This window comes from Dryobates pubescens, chromosome 5 (assembly GCF_014839835.1).
Source record: "Dryobates pubescens isolate bDryPub1 chromosome 5, bDryPub1.pri, whole genome shotgun sequence".
In the NCBI taxonomy this organism is placed as follows: Eukaryota; Metazoa; Chordata; class Aves; order Piciformes; family Picidae; genus Dryobates; species Dryobates pubescens.
Window position 1 is genome coordinate 15282639 of NC_071616.1, and position 15012 is coordinate 15297650.

At 49.6% G+C, this 15012-nt stretch overlaps 1 protein-coding gene across 1 annotated transcript in view; it reads right to left on the bottom strand.

Annotated features, from left to right (window-relative positions):
- Window positions 1-11908, bottom strand: part of TXNDC16 (thioredoxin domain containing 16) — a 44108-nt gene extending 32200 nt beyond the window's left edge. The window contains exons 1-9 of the mRNA XM_054161658.1: window positions 11877-11908; window positions 10889-11092; window positions 9541-9623; window positions 7783-7856; window positions 6676-6750; window positions 6206-6327; window positions 4787-4877; window positions 2959-3109; window positions 1333-1499 (exon numbers count right to left, since the gene is read on the bottom strand). Coding sequence (XP_054017633.1) covers window positions 1333-1499; window positions 2959-3109; window positions 4787-4877; window positions 6206-6327; window positions 6676-6750; window positions 7783-7856; window positions 9541-9623; window positions 10889-11057 — 932 coding nt within the window. The 5' untranslated portion in view covers window positions 11058-11092; window positions 11877-11908. The remainder of the gene's footprint in view (window positions 1-1332; window positions 1500-2958; window positions 3110-4786; window positions 4878-6205; window positions 6328-6675; window positions 6751-7782; window positions 7857-9540; window positions 9624-10888; window positions 11093-11876) is intronic.
- Window positions 11909-15012: the final 3104 nt, after the last annotated feature.

The following is a 15012-nucleotide window of genomic DNA, read 5'->3' on the forward strand; positions in this document are numbered from 1 at the left end:
ATAACATGCCTCTTTCACAGAGGGCCTGGATTTCCTTTCTGTGATTTCAGCCCTGGGGTCCTCAGTGTAAGAAGGACATGGATCTGTTGGAGTGGGTCCAGAGGAGGCCACAACAATGATGGGGGGGCTGGAAGCCCTCTGCTGTGAGGCCAAGCTGAGAGAGTTGGGGTTGTTCAGCCTGGAGAAGGCTCCAGGGAGACCTTCTGGTGGTCTTTCAGTGCTTAAAAGAAAGATGGGGAGGGAGTTTTTACAAGGGCTTGTACTGATAGGTCAAGGGGTGATGGTTTTAAACTGAAAGAGGGGAGATTTAGACTGAATATTAGGAAGAAATATTTTACAGTGAGGTGAGACACTGGAACAGGTTGCTCAAAGAGTTTGTGGATGCTCCATCCCTTGAAGTGTTCAAGGCCAGGTTGGATGGAGCTTCGGGCAGCCTTTTCTAGAGGAAAGTGTCCCTGTCCATGGCAGGGGAGTTGGAACTCGATGATCTTTAAGGTCTCTTCCAACCCAAACCATTCTGTGATTCTTTATGATTCAGGTCTTTGCTCATGCACTGGTAGCCACAGCCTAGTGCAGCTGCTCTGCTGGTGAACTCCAGCTCCTGAGCAAATGTAGCCACATAGTGCCTCCATAGTGGGTGGCACCACTGTGACAGAAAGCTGAGGACAGCCCACACCCATCTTTCCTCCATCTCCTCCCAATTGCACAGCTGCCAGCCAGACATCCCCAAAGGCCCTGAAGCCAAGCCTACACCTTCTTTAGCAAGTCACCATGGAAGTGTTTGCAAACAGAAGTCACTGTTGTACACAAGGCTGCTCCTGAGCCTGTGAAGCAGAGATAAGTAACTGGTGGTCAACAGCCAAAGAAGAAGCCAAACCTCCATATCACAAGAGTATCTCCTTTCTTCCTGGGGAACATGTGCTGGTCTAACTCAGAGAGCTCTACTCACTGACCAAGGAAGCATCACTTACTGAGTGGAGACCTCCACGATTGCAGTGGTTGCAGGACTCAGCAACCGCTGTCCACCTCCTTGACTTCTGTCCTAAATTTGATGGCAACCTTCCAGCTGTGAAAAGTTTCCCTCCCAAAAGCTCTCAGTCTGACTGGTTCTCCACTTCTAAGTCAACAAGAGACTCACAGGTTTCTACAGTTCCAGCCAATCTGAAACCAAATGAATGTGATCCTGGACAAGTCCTCAAATGGGACATCTTCTTGTGTACTGCCTTTCACCCAGGTGTGAGTAACCCCATGGGCTGTCATGCTGGTGGCGGGACCATCAAGCTCAGAAACACCACAAAAAGCAAGAATCCCAAACCACCTGAAAGCAAATACCTGGACAAAAGGGCAACTCCTGCTTTCCCCAGGAGCCTCCAGGCCACAAATTCTGCTGTCCTCCTGTCAGCCTCATAAGTCTCTTTCTGGCTGAGGATGAAGACGAGTGGTAGTCCAAGCTGTAAGTGAACGGTGGAAACCTTCTCTGGGTCCTCAGCCACCTCTGTCTGAAGAAAAGACACAGTTATATTGCAGCACTTCTCCACACCACTGAAGGGACATCAGCTCTTCTGCACAGCCCAAGCCATCACATGCTCCCCAGCCACAGGAAAAAGGAGACCCTTGAGAAAAAGCCTCCAACCCTCATTCTAAAGCATCCATCAAAGTAGAACCCACACAACCCTGGTTAAATTGTTCCAACCTGTCATGACTCTCCCTGGTTAAAACCTGGGTTTTATTGTGCATGTTCTTTGTGACTTAGCAACTCCACAAGTCAAATCCCCATTCAGTTTTATTTATCTGGTATCCATTCCCCAGGGCAGTTTGAAAACCCTGGTTCCAACATGCAAGAGTTGGCATCTTCTCCCTTTCTGCCTTGGACATGCTGCTTCATGACAACATGGAGCAGCTTAACAAAGGCCTCCATGGACCTAACCCAGGAGGCTGGCTGAACAAGGCCCTTCCCAGCTCAGCTACCCATCCTTTCAGCTGGGCAGAGATGATGGACTGCTGGACTAGATAATATTTGTAAGTATCTTCCAAATGAAATAGTTCTCTCCTCTTCCACTGAAGTCCAAGGGGCATCTCCACCCTCTTTCTACTCATGGTGCTTACACCAGTGGAAACTGGAAGCCTGCTGATGTTCACTGCTGTGTGGGACAAGGACATAGGAGGAAGCCTCCTGCCCCTTGTGCTCAACAAGGCATGAACGGCAGATGCTGGCATTCCCCAGGCTGCTAAGCCTTCTGTGGGGAGGCCAGTGGAGCAGCTAACTTTGGGGTTATCTGGTTTGGAGAAAAGGAGGATGAGGAGTGACCTCATTGATCTTCACAGCTCCCTGAGAAGGGGACATGGAAAGGGAGGTGCTGAGCTCTTCTCCCTGGTATCCAGGTATAGGATGTGTGGGAATTGTTCAAAGCTGCACCAGGGGAGGTTTAGACTGGACATTAGGAAGCATTTATTTACTGAGAGGGTGGTCAAACACTACAACTGGTTTCCTAGAGAGGTGGTTGATGTCCTAAGCCTGTCAGTGCTTAAGAAGCATTTGGCCAATGCCCTTAATAACATGCTTTAACTTTTGGTCAGCCCTGAAGTGGTCAGGCAGTTGGACTAGATGACCCTTGTAGGTCCCTCCCAAATGAAATAGTTCTCTCTCTTCTCCCATGTTCCAGTGAAGTCCAAGGGTAATCTCATGATGCTTACAGATAACTAGAGGAGCACACACTGGTGCCAGGGCTCCATGGAAAGGTCCAGGCAAGCTAAGCAGCACAATGGAGTATCACTCTCACCCAGCCCCATGCCTCTTCCTTGCTTGGACCCAGCCTGGGATCTTTGCCATAAAGTTCATAGGGAAGAGGCAGATTGCCATGCCCAGTCTTGCCCTCTGCTCATACTTCCCTCATGCTCCCATCCACCCCAGCTGCCCTCACGGTCTCAGCCCATACAGCTCCTTGTCCCCAGTCCTACCACCAGAGGAGCCCCCATGAGCTTGAGGTGCCTGTGGATGTTGAGCAATGTCAGAGTCTGCTCCATGGGTGTCCTCCTGCAGGGCTCTGACAGGTCTGTGACCAGCTGGCAGTGGCAGAACAACATCTTGGCAGATGACACATCATCATTTCTAGGAGAGAGAAAACAAACCCCATGCTGAGCTGAGCATCCACCACAGGGGTTTAAAATGCCCCAACAGATTGATCATGTTTGCTGACATGCCTTATAGGGCTGATGATATTAAGTTCAGGGTTTGGTAGGCTTTTGGGACCTCTTCAAGAGCCCTACTGCTAACAGGTACAATTGTGTCCAGCTGCTTTTCAGAATTGTGCTGAACATCTAATGAAGACCCTGGCTCAGCAGGTGTAAATTACTCCAATCCCAGAACAGCTGGCCCAGCTCAAGAAAGACACAAATTAAGCCTTTCTCAGTGGGACCAGTCATGCCCCTGAGGTGAACACCTTGGCAGGAGGAAGGCTGAAGTCTACAGCTTTGCTCATGTCATTTACTTCACTGATGACATCTCACAGACTATAAAAGGAGTATTCCACCGTTTGAGCAGCAGTGGGTTTGGCTGTGCCAAAGGAATCAGTGAGATCAAGTTCTCTAGACGGTTCCCTAGGTGATCATTCCTGCTTTCATGCCATCACTGGTGTTGGCTTGTGGGTTAACTTCGGGATTGTCAGGTTCCTTTTCCTACACATCTCACTTCTAAAACAGGGATCATCGTCTTTGTAAAAGGTTTATGATCTCTCTGTGGGAGAGTAGACCTCAGAGCTGCTGCCCAAGTTGAGTCACGTTGGCGGAGCTACCACCATTTCATCAGCTAGGGAGGCTGATGTCCTCTCGGCTTTAAACAGAACGAAGCAAATTCCTGTCCAAATGGCAATGGTGCCATCTAGTGGCAGCCACTGGGATCCCTCATCGTGATCCTGGAAGGATGGGATGGCACCCAGGGGAACTTCCACTTTAGTGTCTGCCCTAGTGTCACCTGTGAAAGCAGGCAAATACTTATGCAAATGCTTTGCCGAAGATACAACATGCTGTGGGATATTCCCACTTTCTCTCTATTTCTGGGCTGCAGTAGGTCACATCAACAGCTGCATTGAAGGATCTGCTTTTCTAACACATCTCCTCCAGGATGGGAAGGGTATGGCTTGAGCTGGCCAGCTCCAGTGAAACCATCAGGTGAGAAAAGGCAAACAGAACCATAGAATGGTTTGGGTTGGAATGTACCTTAAAGATCATCTAGATTCAACCCACCTGCTATGACCAAGAGAAGCCTTCCACTAGATTAGGTTGCTCAATGCCCCATCCAATTTGACATTTCCACAAATGGAGCATCCACAACTTCTCTGGGCAACATATTCCAGTACCTCACCTCCCTAACAGTGAGGAACTTCATGTCCAATCTAAATCTACCCTCTTTCAGTTTAAAACCATTGCCACTCACCCAATTACTAGATGCCCTTGTAAAAAGGGATGAGTATTCTAAGAATATTGGTGCTATCAGTGCTCCTGAAAACCCATGGCTCAGGTTTGCTCAGTCAGTGGTGGAAAGGAGACAGAAGGCTCTTCTGTAAATTCCCATTCACTGAAGAGTCACAAATGTCATGGCTAGTCCAAGTCCAGGAACACAGCACCAACCAGTTTTGGAAAAGAAACCAGATCTGACTGTCCACTCTTGACTTAACATCCTAACACAATCACAGATTCAACCTGGGCATCTGAGGAACCAAGAGCAGACACAAGAGTCCAGGGAAGCAGCTCTGCTTGATGGGTGGGTGGGCTGGCTTTGGACACATACCCAGAGTCCTTCAACAGCATTGCCTCAGTTGTCAGAACAAACTGGTGGACAGTCCCATAGACAAAAGCTGCCTCCATCACAGCTCTGTGCTCTGGAAAGAGAAAGATAAGATGAACTCATCTCAGCAACCTCCAGATCACCATCCTCATCCTTTCCAGTTGGAAATACCACAGACTCATAGAATGGTTTGAGTTGGAAGGGACCTTAAAGATCATCTAGTTCCAACCCCCCTGCCATGGGCAGGGACACCTTCCACTAGACCAGGCTGCTCAAGGCCTCATCCAATCTGGCCTTGAACACCTCCAGGGAGGGGGCATCCACAACCTCCCTGGGCAACCTGTTCCAGTGTCTCACCACCCTCACTGGAAAGAATTTCTTCCTAATCTCCAGTCTAAATCTGCCCTCTGCCAGCTTCAATCCAATCCCTCTCATCCTATCACTACAAGCCCTTGTAAAAAGTCCCTCCCCAGCTTTCCTGTAGCCCACATCAGATACTGGAAGGCCACTCTAAGGTCTCCCTGGAACCTTTTCTTCTGCAAGCTGAACAGCCCCAGCTCTCTCAGTCTGTCCCCACAGTGGAGGTGCTCCAGCCCTCTGATCATCTTCATGGCCTCCTCTGGACCCACTCCAGCAGTCTGATGCCCAGGCTTTCAGGAATTCTCAGTAACAAGCCACAGCTGGGTGAAGACACACTATGAAGGTGAGCTGGACCCAGCTGCTGATCCCCAGTAAACTGCAGAACCACAGATCTACCTATGATTTTACTTTTCAAGACAGCAACCACTGAAGTGGTTTTCCCTCTCAAAGTCCATCTCTGAGAGTTTATGCTCCCAGCAAAACCTTTCAGGTGTAACTGATCCCATTGGAAACACAGCAAGACATACAGAGGAGAACATGTATCACAGAGTCACAGACTGGTGGTGGTTGGAAGGGACCTCTAGAGGTCATCTCCTCGAGCCCCCTGCTAAAGCAGAGTCACCCACAGCAGATTGCCAGGATCACAACGTCCAGAGAAGGAGACTCCATAACCTCTCTGGGCAGCCTGCTCCAGAGCTGCAGTACCCTCACAGCAAAGAAATTTTTACTCCTGTTCAGATGGAACCTCCTGGGTTCCAGTTTGTGCCTATTGCCCTTTGTCCTGACACCGGGCACCACTGAGAAGAGTGTGCCACTACCCTCTTGGCCCCACACTTTAGATATTGAGGAGATTTCCCCCTGCCTGCTCTTCTCCAGGCTAAATGGCCCCAGGTCTGTTAGCCTTTCCTCCTCACAGAGAGGCTCCAGTTGTATCTGGGTGGCCCTTTCAGGTTTCCTTGTCCCTCCATTTGCAGGATTTGAAGTCAGAAATGCATCTCCCTTTGCCCCTTAGTAGGAAAGGCTCTGGGAGAAGAGCAAAGATGAAGCTCTGAGCACTGATACCTGCTGTCCCAGTTGCTGGTACGTAGGTGAAGACCATGTTTGACTTTCCCTTCAGTGTGTTCTCAATGTTCTGAAGATCTGCCAGGGTTTCAACGTATTTCACTTCATTAAAGAGCAGGGCACTGGAAAGACAGAAAGAAAGTAGTTAACAACTTTTAAGAGGGAATTTGCAGCCACATAACCATGATGGGAAAACCAAGGTGGCATTCCAGCTTCTTGAGTGCAGGTTGAAGATTCACAGCCAAATACAGCTGCCCTGATGCCATCTCAAGGGCATAGACGTAATGTCTCAAGCTGTACATCATCCCAAGGGTCAAACCATACCCAAGAACCTTCTGCTTGGCTGAGAGCAGTCTCTGGAATATGGAGGAGGGAAGGGGCAGGGGGACATTTATTGATGCAAAACTTTCTCTCAACAAGTGAAAATGGAAATAAAGGACTTCAGCAAGGTGCACCTGGTCTGTACTTACAAGAGGACGTTAGCAACGATGGAGTTCACGTCAAACAAAGCATCAGTAGGGAACTCTCTGATCAGCACATTAGCTCTAGGGAGGGAAGAAATAGTATCACCAAAGAGACCATGGAAGATCAGCTACACCTACACACTGAACTGTCACTCTGCTGATTACTCCCAACTGTCTGCTGGCAGGGATGGTTGGAAGGAATATGTCAGGAGTGAAGTTTGGGATTTTGTAGCACCATTGTCCAGGTAATGCTGTTTGAGTGGTCATCTCTGTCATTGCTCTTCACTCAGCTTCTAGCACAGACTGACAGAGGGTCTCTAAGTACACAGCATTGCCTTGTAGACCTTCACTGCCTGGGGAAATGTACAATGGTCATTGAGAACTGAGCTGATACATGGAGAACCTTCCAGCTGACAACCCACGGAGAGACCAAGAGCTAGACCTTTGTGTGCAGATGACCTGACTATGCCAACAGGAATAAAATCATAGAACCACAGAATCATAGAATCACAAAATGGTTTGGGATGGAAGGGACCTTAAAGATCACCTAGTTCAAACTCCCATGCCATAGGCAGGGACACCTTCCAGTAGGCCAGGCTGCTCAAAGCCCTGTCCAACCTGCCTCTGAACACTTCCAGAGACAGGGCATCCACAGCTTCTCTGGGCAACCTGCTTCAGTGTCTTACCACCCTTACAGTGAACAACTTCTTTCTAGTATCTAATTTAAATCCCCCCTGCTGTAGTCTGAAGAGCACTAGTGTTTCTTTCTAGGACTAAGCCCAAAACCTCCTGGTCTAAGTCTCAAGGACCTGGTGGTGGGAGGCAACAAGGACAGAGCAACGCTGATGGAGGATTCCTCTCATGGTTTCACATCACAGCACAACCCTCTGCAGCTCAAAGGAACATGGGGCAGGAGAGGAGGTTTCACATTAAGGACAAAGCACCTACTTTGCCTCTGTGGGTCCTTTTGTGGAATCTTCTCACTAAACTCTGTCTGTCACTGCTGTCCTTGTGGCTCTTCCTCCACAGACATCCCCAATCACGGATAGTGATTCCTTCAAACACTTGCACTGGAAGGCAACCACAATGTGGTGCCTAGCAAGGCCTCCTCACCTGAACAGGTAGGCTTTTCTTAATGCATTTTCTTTTCCACAGTATCTTGAGGCATCCTCTTTGGGACAATGAACCTAGACATTGAAAGCATCTCATTAGACATTCAGCTCCATGAACAACTACAAACACCCAGCACTGATGGTTTATTTCCATCCAAGAGGTGTAAACACAGCCTTTCCAGACCTGCTGGGAGAGAAATACAATAAAATGGAATCCAAAGGTAGGGACTGGTGTTTGTACTTCAGCTCTCCAGCTCACTCTGCCTTGATTTGAGTCAGAATTGACTGAGTTTGGATCAAAAGATCTAATGATCTGCCCAGCATAGTCAGTGGTGGGTCTCAGAATCAACATTGCTGCTTGCTGATTAAATTCAGCCTGTGTCTGGAGGAAACTACATGCACACACCCCAATATCATCAGCACTTCTTGTAATCTACTGACACTTGCCTGAATTTCTAACTGCCCCACCTAAACCTGTGTGAAGTTTCAGCTAAACACACCTTTTTTAGCAAATATTTATTGAACTGAACTGAAAAGATGTGAACTGACCCCCATCCATCATTCTCTGCAGTTTGAGCTGGCAGGAGGGAGCTATGGAGGGAGTTGGCTAAGTCCTACCAGAGGGAAATGAGTGGTGGCACAGCATGCTGAAGATTCTGGTCTTCTCCATGCCATGCCCATGGGTGCAGAGCAATGACCAGGCAATTCCGTACACCCCATGGAGGTGTTGTTAGGCCAGACCAGATCATAGAATCACAGAACAGTTTGGGTTGGAAGGGACCTCTAAAGGTCATCTATTCCATTCCCCAGCAGTCAGCAGGGACATCTGCAGCTAGAGCAGGTTGCTCACAGCCCCAGCCAACCTGACCTGCAATGGTTCCAGGGATGGGACAGCTACCACCTCTCTGGGAAACCTGGGACAGGGTCTCATCACCCTCAGTGTAAAAAAACTCTCCTTCTCTCTAGTCTGAATCTCCCTCTTTTAGTTTAACTTCATCAACAGGCCCTGCTCAAAAGTCTGTCTCCAGCTTTCTGATTGGCCCTTTTAAGTACTGAAAGGCCACCAGAAGGTCTCCCTGGAGCCTTCTCTTCTCCAGGCTGAACTCCAACTACCTCAGTCTGGTCTCACAGCAGAGTGCTTCCAGACTTCCCATCACTGCTGTGGCTTTCTCTGGCCTTGCTCCAACAGGTCCATGTCTCTTCTGTGCTGAGGACTCCAGAGCTGGCCCCAGCACTGCAGGGTGGGTCTCACCACAGCAGAACAGAAAGGCAGAATCCTCTCCCTTGCCTGTTGGCCACGTTCCTTTTGATGCAGCCCAGGATCAGCCAGCTAAGCCTGGTATGGGGGATGCCCTTGGAAAAGACCAGTCTGTGGGGAAAATGTGAATACCTACTCTTCTCCTCAACCCACAAATGCAAATCAAAGTGCACAGGTTCATCTACTGAAACTCAGCTGGGAGACCAGGAACAGCTTAGGGCTGCCCTTGCCTGACCTACATGAATGTTCAGTCTTCTGCTTCACTGTCTGGTGACACAGGCACAACATGGAGCCTCTGTGGGACAGAGGATCCTCCCTGTATCCTGGCACAGAAGGCGTGATGCAACCCACAAGAAGCAGATATAAGACTGGGGCAAGGGATGAAATGGGATGCCCTCATCTGCTAGCATCTGCTTCCTCATGGGGCCCCACTTCTGTCAATCCCCAAGGAGGGCATGTACCCTGCAGAAACATTCTGCCCGACTCCTCATGCCCATTTACCTTCACCACCGAAATGCCATAGTCCTGGAGGGCCTCGGCCGAGTTCTCAATCTGCTCCAAGAAGGGCTGAGCACCAGGAGAAACTGGAACACAAAAACACACTGTGGTTTCCATCCCTTCCCTGTATGGATGAGGCAGATGAGAGCACCTCCAGAGCAAGCCCTGTGCTAAGGTCCCAATGCAAACATCCCCTCTAACAGCTGACAAGACTCTGAGTAGGGCAAACAGGGAGACATGGCTCGCTGCCAGCAGAGGTGTCTGTGGGGATACGGCTGGAAGAGACAAGGGGATTGGCATGGGATTCATCAGAAAGGTGCTGCTGGGATGGGCTACAAATCTTCAAAGTTAAAAGAGTCCTCCTGCCATGTACTGAGACAGTACCTGGCACAATATAGTCTTGCTCTTACTCCAAGAGTAAGGTGTTTATTGAAACAGAATTCCTTACAGGCATCAACAGTAATGTCAGCAGTCTCCCCCCACAGAATCACAGAATCCCAGCATGGTTGGAGTTGAAAGGAACCTCTGGAGACCATCTAGTCCAAGCCCCCTGCTAAAGCATTTCACCCACAGCAAGTTGCCCAGAACCACAATGTCCAGGCAGGTTTGGAATCTCTCCACAGCAGACTTCACAACCTCTCTGGGCAGCCTGCTCCAGGGCTCCAGCACCCTCAGAGTGAAAATTATCTTTATGTTTAGGTGGAATTTCTTGTATTTAAGTTTGTGTCCATTGCCCCTTGTCCTGTCACAGCCCCAGGTCTGTCAGCCTTTTCTCCTCACAGATGTGCTCCAGGCCTCTCAGCATCTCCGTAACTTCTGATGGACTCTCTCCAGTAGTTCCCTGTCTCTCTTGAACTGGGGAGTCCACAGCTGGATGCAGTACTCCAGCTATGGCCTCACTAGGGCCAAGTAGAGGGGGAAGAGAACCTCCCAGAATTCTGAGCAGGGCGTGTTGTGACAGAAGCAGGGGTGATGGCTCTCAACTAAAAGAGGAAGATTCAGACTAGAGAGAAGGAGGAGATTTTTTGTGCTGAGGATGGTGAGACAGTGGCCCAGGTTGCCCAGAGGTGGTAGATGCCCCATCCCTGGAACCATTCCAGGTCAGGTTGTCTGGAGCTCTGAGCAACCTGCTCTAGTTGCAGATGTTCCTGCTGACTGCAAGGGGATTGGACTAGATGGACTTTAAAGGTCCTTTCCACCCCAAACCTTTCTGTGATTCTATGATTCCAAAGGGCATTGGGTTTAGAAATCTCAAGAACTGCCTCTTCATTGTTCTGCTTCCACACACACCCACACAGGAGCCTCTGCTGAAGATCCAGGCTGATGTAGACACATACTGTGAAATACCTACCCTTAGGGCTGAAATAAGCCAGGGATGCTCTACCAGCTTGCAAGCTACTGAAATACTCCTTAGGGCTCAGCTCCTGCAGCAGCCTTGTACCTTCCTGTGTTGGGCTGGAGGAAGCACAGAAGAGCAGGAAAGAGAAGAAAGAGATCCATCTGTGGTTTTGTGCTTGCATGGCTGCTATCAGCTACAGGCACAGGAGAGTCACAACTGGAAAAAAAAAACATAGGAAGAAAAATTGAATATATACACACACACACAAACCTACCAGTGAGTGCCTGTTTGTTTAGGTAGGTGCATAACTGTAATGTCCAGATGTGACACAAAGATCTTGAGGACATCAAGTATTAGTCACTAGAACAACAGTTGATTCAGACAACTATAAAGATGACAATAAAGGCCACCCTCTTTCCCCTGTGTGTTATCTGCAAGTGGAAAGATGTGGATTTGATGGATGGACCACTTGGAGGATAAGGAATGAGCTGGATGGTTGTACTCAAAGAGTACATCAAGCAGAACTAGAAAACTATCATCCCTCAACAGGTCCTGCCAAAATGTCTGACCCCATTTAAGTACTGGCCCCTCTAAGTGCTGAAAGGCCACCAGCAAATCTTCCTGGAGCCTCCTCCAGGCTGAACAACTCAAAACTCTCTCAGCCTGGCCTCACAGCAGAGGGGTTCCAGCCCTCCCATCATTGTTGTAGCCTCCTCTGCCCCTGCTCCAACAGGTTCATGTCCCTGTTGTGCTGAGTACTCCAGAGCTGGCCCCCAGCAGATGGGGTGACAGCAGAGTGGAGCAGAGGGGCAGAATCCCTTCCTTCCAGCTGCTGCCCACGCTGCTGGGGATCAGCCCAGGACACGGCTAGGTCTGGGCTGTGAGCATGCAGTGCTGGCTCATTCCCAGCTTTTCACCCACCAGCACCCCCAAGTCCTTCTCAGACATGGGGCAAACACAAAGTGCTTCTCCACTACAGGATGAGAAAACACCTTCTTACCACTTCACTCCCCTGTTTCATACCAGCCTACTCTTCTTTACAGCCTACTCTTCAGGTGTTGGTCTTTGCTGCTGAGTGTGCTGGAGCATGGTCCCTGGTCAACAAAGAGACAAAGCTGGAATTGAAGACCTGTACAAGCTGTTCACTTTGTATAGTGAGCTGCAGCTGTTTTGGTTAACAAATGCCCCTGTGTCCACGGGCTATCATTCCCTCCAACACCCTGTCAGATGCTGTCAGCTTACTGGTGCTGCTCCGTGATGAACTCAAACTCAAATGCTCAAAAACAATCAGGCAAAGTCATAGAATAATCAAATAGTTTAGGTTGGAAGAGATCTTGAGGATCAAGTCCAACCATCAACCCAGCACTGCCAAGCCCACCACTAAACCATGTTCCTTAGCACCACATCTACGCAGCTTTCAAATCCTTTCAGGAATGGTGAACCCATCCCTTCCTGGGCAGCCTATTCCAGGGCTTTACCACCCTTTGGGGGGAAGAAAGTTTTCTTAATGTCCAACCTAAACCTTCCCTGGTGCAACTTGGAGTGATTTTCCTCTTGTCCTATTTCCTGTTCCTTGAGAGAAGGAACCAACCCCCACCTAAATCAAACCTAAACTCCCTGGTTTGTTCCAAAAGCAAGGAGTTAGTGATGGTCAGTCATCCTCCACCTTCACAGGCACCCTCTCATGTAGGTGAGGTGATTGGATCAGGCCTGAACAACACAAAGGAACAAAGACAGAGCTGAGAAAGGCAGGAAATTTTATCTTTTCATCTGAAAATCTCCAGTTCTGTCCTTTCCAGGTTTGGGAGTTGACAGACTTTTCTGGTCCTTTGCCCTCCCATCTGTTCCTCTGGCTTATAGAAGTAGGGACAGAGATGAGGGTGGGGTGATATTTATTAAGTTAAAAACTTGGCCGCAGTGGGATGGAAAAACAAACTCCATCCTGGCATTTGGGAACCAGCCTGTGTCAAACAGCAAAGCTTACTGTCAAGGAGGCAAGAGGAGCAGCCTCCAGTGACTCAAAGACTTCAAGGCATAGAACCCAGAGAAAGGTACCAACAGCTTAAGACACAACTCCAGCCTGATCCATCTTCATATCACCTCTGGTTCTTGTAGTTTTTCTAGCATCCACCTTCTGCCTTCTCTACATCTTTGTGTGACTGTTGTTTTGATCCTTGCACCTCTTCTGAAGCCAGCCCTGCCTGCCCCACCATGATCCCTCCCTCTGTCCCACCACCCTTGACCCAGCTCCTGATGTAGATTGAGAGGAGATCTTCTTGCTCTCTACAACCACCTGAAAGGAGGCTGGAGCCAGGTAGGGGTTGGTCTCTTCTTTCAAGCAACAAAGAATAAGACAAAAGGAAATGGCCTTGAGTTGTGCCTTGGAAGGTTAGGTTGGACCCAGAAGTGTTGCCAAACCCTGAAATAAGCTGTCCAGGGCAGTGATGGAGTCCTCATCCCTGGAGGGATTGAAAACCCACATACATGTGGTGCTGAGTGACACAGTTTAGGGGTGGATTTGGCAGTGCTAGGTTAATGGTTGGATTTGATGATCTTCAAAATGGTTTCCAGCCTAAACTATTCTATGATTCTACTTAGGAGCATCCCAAATACTCATTCTTTAGGAGCATCTATGGAGGGTGTTAAAACTTGCCAGCTGAGGACTCTGAAGGCTGCAAGACACTGATATGATGAGAGAAAAGAAAGGGGAAGCAGCAGTGTGTAACAGATCTACCTCAACAAGCCTCCCAGCCAGGCTATGATGTTGGGACCCACAGCAGACCCATGCACTGCTTCCAGCAGAAAACCAGAACCTTGACGCCGAGATGTTTATCCTGCATTTCTCCATCAATGCTGTTCCAAGCCAGAGCACTGCCAGGCCTTTTGTGCACAAGCTGGCACAGCATGTTCCACCAGTAGTGTTTTAAGGACATTGAAGATCACTGTGTAATCAGCCTGCAGCACAAATCCCTGCTGGAGCAGTTCACGAGACAGGAGGAACATCTGGCACACCATGTCGGATGATAACGGAGCTTCTTGTCACACCACCGCCTCTCCCCCAGGCTGGTGCCTGATTTTTGAGTGTAAATGCAAGATAGGGACCTGCAGTCAGGGGACAAGGATGTCTTTAGAGGTGGCTGTGCTGAGCATCTGGCAGAGATCCTTCTCCAGGACCATCAGGAGAGGTGGGAAACACATCCATATTGAAGTGCATCTCTCCCTGCTTTGCCTTGGAACGCTTTTTCTTGAGATGCTCCCGTGCTGCCTCATCTCCCATCACTCTCCAGGGAGTTTTACTAGGTATTTCTCTTCCAGCTCCCACTTCCCAGCACACTGTAGCACACTGGACCTCTCTTCCTAGCCAAGGCTGCAGGAGGGACATGCTGTGGCCTTGCCCTTTGCCCAAACTATGAAAGAAGCATTTTGATGCTCATGCACAACAGGTGGCCCACAGCATCACCCACCTCTACCCCCATTTAGTCTGTCCCTGGGGATCAGCCCCACTGAAGTCCCTGGAAAGCAGCTGGGCACTGGGCGTTGCTGAACTGCCTCCAGGAGGGGCTAGTTGAAGGTGTTCCTGTCCATGGCCGGGGGAATGGAATAGATGATCTCTAAAGCACCTTTCCAAGCCGAATTATTCTACAATACTATGATTCTACAGCACCTACCTAGGCGTCCTGGGCTGAGCTCCCTTTTTCTCCACCGTGGCTGCTAGGAGAGCATCATGCATCCAGGTCTCCCCTTGATATCTGCAGTCTCTTGCGGTCGGTGATCCGAATGTACAGCTGGAGAATCCGGGATGCCAGAAGTCAAGTGGAGCGGGTCTGCGCCAGCCCTTCCAGCGGTGGCATCTCCGGGATCTCAGCCGAGATCTCTTGGTGGTGGATCTCTCAGCTGCTACGATCCTGTGTACAGAGCGGGCAGTTTCTGAGCTACATTTACATATCCCCACACCACCAGCCACCCAACCTGCACCTACCACAGTGGGGCTTCCACCAACACACCCATCCAGGGGGTGCCCAACCCCCCCACACTCCCCGACACTTCTCCAGGGACCCTTTTAGGAAACCTCTCTGCTTCCCACAGAACCCCAGCGCTAGAGCCGGGCCAGAGCCGCCCCCACAAGGCCGAAGCGC